This window comes from Setaria viridis, chromosome 4, assembly GCF_005286985.2.
Source record: "Setaria viridis chromosome 4, Setaria_viridis_v4.0, whole genome shotgun sequence".
NCBI classification, from domain to species: Eukaryota; Viridiplantae; Streptophyta; class Magnoliopsida; order Poales; family Poaceae; genus Setaria; species Setaria viridis.
This window is the reverse complement of record NC_048266.2, coordinates 31,400,816-31,406,257: the sequence shown is the minus strand read 5'-3', so window position 1 is coordinate 31,406,257 and position 5,442 is coordinate 31,400,816. Positions and strand designations below refer to the sequence as shown.

The following is a 5,442-nucleotide window of genomic DNA, read 5'->3' as shown; positions in this document are numbered from 1 at the left end:
TGTACCACACTGACAAACTTGGTCTGTGTTATTTCTAGAATCACCTAGTCCCTCTTAGAGGCCTTTTATTGGGATAAAAAAACTAAGTAATTGAAAATTTTCATGTATGTAGTTGATAATCATACGGTAAGATTTTTCATGAACTATTTGAAAGCTGTATTTGATCTATTTTTCTTTTGTCCCATGCACTGCTGCTCTTTTCTTTGAAATTAGACATTTAGGGCTGGTTTGTATCCCAGAAACAGAAGAAAGTAGTGAGTAATAATATAGTGCCATCGTTCATTCTTATCTTAGAATCGTAGCCAAGCAAAGTAATGAAGTTTCAGAAATAGAAACTGATCATGAAAGAAACATTCATTCATGATTCGTGCAAGACCATTTGAGTACAACGTACAGTTTGTGATGTTCAGTGACATAACTTATTGACTTTTCACCTTATGTTATCTTAACTTGCCCTGTTAATCATCGTGTGTAAGAAGGAAATTTTCCTTTTTTATTTTATTGTTTTCCATAAATCAAATATATTGTCTTCCTTGACTGTAACTGTAATAGAACCTTCTCAGTAGTATATTTCAGCCATGTCCTGATGATACTGATCTATCCATCCCTGTATGATCTCAACTTCTTGTCTCCTTTGTTCTATAACCCAGTCAGGATCCCCCTTCGTTGCCGATCTGAAGTCCAAATGATGAGCCCCTGATCACCATGAAAAGTAGCTGATAAGTGAATCAGAATAAAAATGCTACTACAGTCTTACAGTTATTTTCTTCACTTTCTTGCTCACCTTTCTCTGTGACAAGGGCAATGATGCTGGATGAGATGTTCTTGAGCACCCTGGTTACAATTGCAACACAACTGTTATATGGAAGACTCAAACTATCACGAGTAATGCTCAGGCAGCAAAGAAATCATATAGACCCACCCGCCTCGACTCCATGGATCTCGCATTCCGTTGGAGAAGATAATGTTGCTCCCAAATCTCTTGAGCACCTTATCGATTTTCTGCAGCAAAGTGTGCAATGCAGAACCAAATGAAGCACTTGGTATACCAGCAATTATTTCCACTAAGGGTTCATATGCGCACACTGAAACTCTAAAGAAACACTTACATATCCACCATATTCAGTGGTGATCCAATGTGGCCTCGGCCGAACCCCCCAGCTCTGAAAACATCCATCAGACCTGTCTTTGTAACTGAAGCTGGATGGTGGGAACATGCTTTCATTGGAGACTGTCATTGGCATAATCATCTCGGTGCAAGCCTACACAGGAGTATGTCAACAATCTGAGATTATATGTGCTTTCACTAGCATGGTACTAATTATCTTTCAGGTTTACCTGCCATTGCCAGCCATCGAGGCCATGCGGGTCATCTTCGTCCTCAATCGGGTTGCAAGTCAGGTCTCCTGTGTAGTTGTAGTACAAGCTCGCCGCTGCGAATGCCTTTTCCAGAATGTCTGTGTTTGTGGGGAACCCGTCGATGATCTTGCACATCTGCAGAAGTTTTCATGAGAACTTACATGATCACTAGAACTGAAGTGGATTATTGCTAATACAAGGTTACGTTTGGCACACGGTTTTGAAACACAAGTTCAGAAGAACTGGAATAGTTCGTGCAGTTCAGATTGGCAATTCCGAAACACTATCTGCTGTGATTAATTTGGTTCAAATGGGAGAATTGGTTGTAGAATGTGGGTAAAAATGGACAACCTCCTTGACAGGGTAGGCAGGTAGATTCTCCAGGAAATTGGCCGGGGTCGGATAGTCCACCATGGCAGTGTAGGTGAATGCTGTCGACAGCCAGTTTGGGATCGAATAAGCATACTTCACAGTCCTGAAAATGGAGTGCAGGAAAAAAAAAACAAATTTAAGTTGCAGCATATAATAAAGATATATCATTAGTGCCTGAAAAGATGGTACATCATTAGTGCTCAATAGTTGAGCATCCTTGTCAAGTTGAGCTGTACACGCATGTCCTATTATTTATGAATTTATATATGCATGACGGGAATAAAAAAGACAAAGAACCTATAGTTGCCTAAGTATTTGACTAATGCTCGATTTACTTGCACTTCACACAACTCAATCCAGTACTCAGGCATTACTTGCAGGCAATAATCAAGACCAGTAAGTCTGCTTTCATTCCCTGACATGATCGAGACGAGTTTGAGTTTAAAATGAACTTACTTGCAGGCTCTGAACAATTTACTGAGCTCCAGGAGCCCTTTGTCGCTGGCCCCTCTCTCATCCAGCACATCCCAGGTTGCCTTGATGACGCTGAAGCAGTTCAAGCTCTCAGACTGCAAACGTTCGTTGCAAGCTGCAATCAGTAAACATCGTAGGGGGGAAGAATTGGCATATCTTATAGCTTGGGACAATGACTAACAAAGCATCAATACAATAATCTGACAAAGATGTCACCAGCACGAAAGCCAGTTCGTCTGCTTTTTACCTTGTTTAGTCATGGACATGGAATGCTTGGGATGACACGTTCCTTTTTTAGACAAGCACTCAGGTGTTTCAAAAAAAAAGGGGTTCTCTCAATCACAAAACAATTTTCAAGTAGACCAAGGACCTGATTTACAGCTACATAATGCAAGTGAAATTGAGAAGTTATATACAATTCAGATGCGCAGTTAAGTATCGCAATCGAGCTCATAAAACACTGAGCCATCACAGTCATGGATTCATGAGTAGCTGATTTAGTTGCATTATTGGCAGGTGACAATGTGACATTTCAATCCAAGAATTAATAAGTTGCACGATCATGAACAGCACTGGGGCAACGGAAAAGTAGTAAGGTCAAGTGCAGCTAAACAACTGAAAACACTGAACGTTCATTGATCTTTGTAGCCACCTGCAGCAAAGACCCAAAGACATGCTAACTAACCAATGTGTCCTTGCATTAGATCAGTGCTATTGATTCAGAGCTGACACCATCGGTTAGCAGAGTACTGTCCTGGAGACACAGGTCAAAAGGTGTCTGTTTTGCCCTAAGCTATCTGGGCCATTGTGCAGATATTTTGATCAATTATTCTGTTCAGAAAGTTGTAGTTTGTCAGTAATTAAACCCAGAGAGACATGAAACTAATCATATCCTACCATAACAATCCCAAAACTCAACTTCTCAATCATATCCATTTAAGATTTGAGACCGAGGTACCACTCATTCTTTAGATGAAAGTTATTATTTGTGTAGAGGAGTATAAAAATGCAGTTATCAACCATTAGTACCTTGAAGTCTTGCGAGACGGCATCGTAGAAGCTGCTCCACGGTGTTATGTAGTCGAACTGCAGGATTGGCGCGGAGGACGCCAGGGCTCCAATGGCGACGTGGGGGTACTTGATCCTGAACCATGAAGCCAACACTGCAAACAACAAGCTAAGCATCAGTCAAGCACAACCATAAACAAAGTGAGCTGGTTTAATTATCTAATCAACACGTCCTATTCGGACACGCAACTACAATTCAACACGGTCAGCAAGTAATAAGTAAACTAATAGAGATAACTGATCTTTCAAGAATAAGTAGGCAGATCCAGATCCGCGTCGCAAGGAACATGACAGGTACATGTTCATCATGTGCATTGTTCGTTCCTGGCAAGAGATAACTGTACCCAATCAGAGGATGAACTTACTGCCGCCGTAGGAGCCGCCGAAGACGACGACGGGGGCGCCCTCGGCGGAGAGGTTCTGCTTCAGGCTCCCGATGAGGATGGCGAAGTCGGCGAGCGCCTGCGTCGACGTCAGGTAGCCCAGCGTCTCGGCCGACTTGTACGAGTCGTTCCCGAACGGCTTCGACTCCCCGTAGAACCGGTGCTGTTCATCAATGGCCACGGAGCAACATTTTACCAAGCTTAATTACAGTGTTAAGTGTTCCCCATGCTCAAACCATTGGGGGAAAAAAGGCAATCGCACTGTTCATATGGGTTGAAAAGCTAGTGCTTGCGTGATGCTGGATCAGTGTGATGTTTTTCTGACGGTTTCTTTTTCCAGTTTCCTTGTGTTTGACAAGGCAATGTTAGCGTCAGGAAAAGGATGTGTTTCGTGCGTCAGGTTTGGTTGAGTGTTAAGTATGAGAAGAATCGTGCTATTGATTGACAGGTAGATGTGGAGCTCAAGACTTTTGACTGTGTTATCTTATCAGCATCCAAACAAGGACCGGCAATTCAAAAGCTACAAAGCAAAATGTCCGTGCTAGTTTTTGCTACGATTATACTTGCTAACTAAGCAATATATTATCGATGATGGTTGTATTCTACAAGTGCTACGTCTACGTATGCTTTACTTCCTTCGTGCAGGCTACCTCCACAGAAATTTATTGGCAGCGATTTTGAGCATTGTTGAGATCGTTCGTTTGGCGAGCAGGGCAACGAGACTGTTGCTTTGTATATTTTCGTCAAGAATGGATAGAGAAACAATAATAGACTCGCTTTTAATTGGTTTTGATCTTTTGTGTGCTCAATTCCCTGTAATCAGCAGTATGGTTGAAAAATTGTAAAAATAAGCTGTGTGCACTTGCAGAGGCAGGATTTAATTCCTTTTTTCTAAAAAGACGTATGCTTTGTAAAATGTTTTGTACCTCGATGAAGACGAGGAGGGCGCCGAACTTGGGCGCGATGTCGAACATGAACCCGGTGTTGGTGGCGAACCACTCGATGTCGCCCTCGTTGCCGGTGTACACGAACAGCGGTCCGGCGGCGCCGCCTTTGCGGCCGCCGCTGGGCCTCCGCCAGTAGGTGTCGTTGACGAGGTACTTCTGGTAGAAGACCATGGACGCGTTGGGCGTGAAGGTGAAGTGGTCCAGCTCCTGCGGGAAGTAGTGCGCCGTGAACGGCTTCGCCGCCGTGCCGTTGCTGGCGCCGTCGGCGGCGGCGGCGACGTACTTGACATCTGAGCTGCGCGCCCGCGCCCGCTGCTGCCGAAGAGCTTGCAGGTGCAGAGGAGCGAGTGGCGGGAACGGAGCCCTGGGGTTGGAGGAGCGTGCTGCTGTGGCTGTGGCAGGCGAGAAGGCTGCGAGGAGTAGGAGAAGAGGCAATAAGGCGAGCAGAGGAGGGGCTGACGAGGCAGCTGCCGCCATTGGAGCCGCGCCCAGCGTTCTCTCTCACACACACAGACACTCTCTCCTCTAGCTATGGTCACTATTGGTGGTGTTTAATGTCGAGGCGCACGGTCGGAGGGTGAGGCGAGGTGTCGTTAACTTTGCTGACGAACGAATTGCCTTGTTGAGTCTTGTGCGTTTGGCCTGGTGACACGAGCAAAAGTTTCTCCCCTTTTTCTAAAAAAAAACACGAGCAAAGTTTGGAAATTTGGTAGGAGTTTTATTTTCCGATGGTCATGCCCGGGTCGGCACGAAATGGTTTTGTCAATTGTCACTTTGTCAGTTTGGACTGCGTCGCGTTCTTCTTGCTTACGCCGGCGTTGTTCGAAATGACCCCAACT

General features: G+C 44.5%; 1 protein-coding gene across 1 annotated transcript; it reads right to left on the bottom strand.

Annotated features, from left to right (window-relative positions):
* Positions 1-336: 336 nt before the first annotated feature.
* On the bottom strand, positions 337-5,186 carry LOC117853900 (uncharacterized). The gene is made up of 10 exons (XM_034736182.2): positions 4,583-5,186; positions 3,639-3,819; positions 3,235-3,368; positions 2,188-2,300; positions 1,711-1,834; positions 1,339-1,494; positions 1,110-1,262; positions 923-1,002; positions 785-834; positions 337-696 (listed from the first exon to the last, which is right to left on the bottom strand). The coding sequence occupies exons 1-10, from the start codon at positions 5,078-5,080 to the stop codon at positions 560-562; spliced, it is 1,626 nt and encodes a 541-aa protein (XP_034592073.1). The 5' UTR covers positions 5,081-5,186; the 3' UTR covers positions 337-559.
* Positions 5,187-5,442: the final 256 nt, after the last annotated feature.

What these genes read in the sequence shown, in the direction of transcription:
- LOC117853900 (XM_034736182.2), bottom strand. Translation starts at nt 5,080, where the DNA reads ATGGCGGCAGCTGCCTCGTCAGCCCCTCCTCTGCTCGCCTTATTGCCT. An exon ending in CGGCGGCTCCTACGGCGGCA is followed by an intron (nt 3,369 to 3,638) that starts GTAAGTTCATCC and finishes TGTTGTTTGCAG; the next exon opens with TGTTGGCTTCATGGTTCAGG. An exon ending in CCGTCTCGCAAGACTTCAAG is followed by an intron (nt 2,301 to 3,234) that starts GTACTAATGGTT and finishes GAACGTTTGCAG; the next exon opens with TCTGAGAGCTTGAACTGCTT.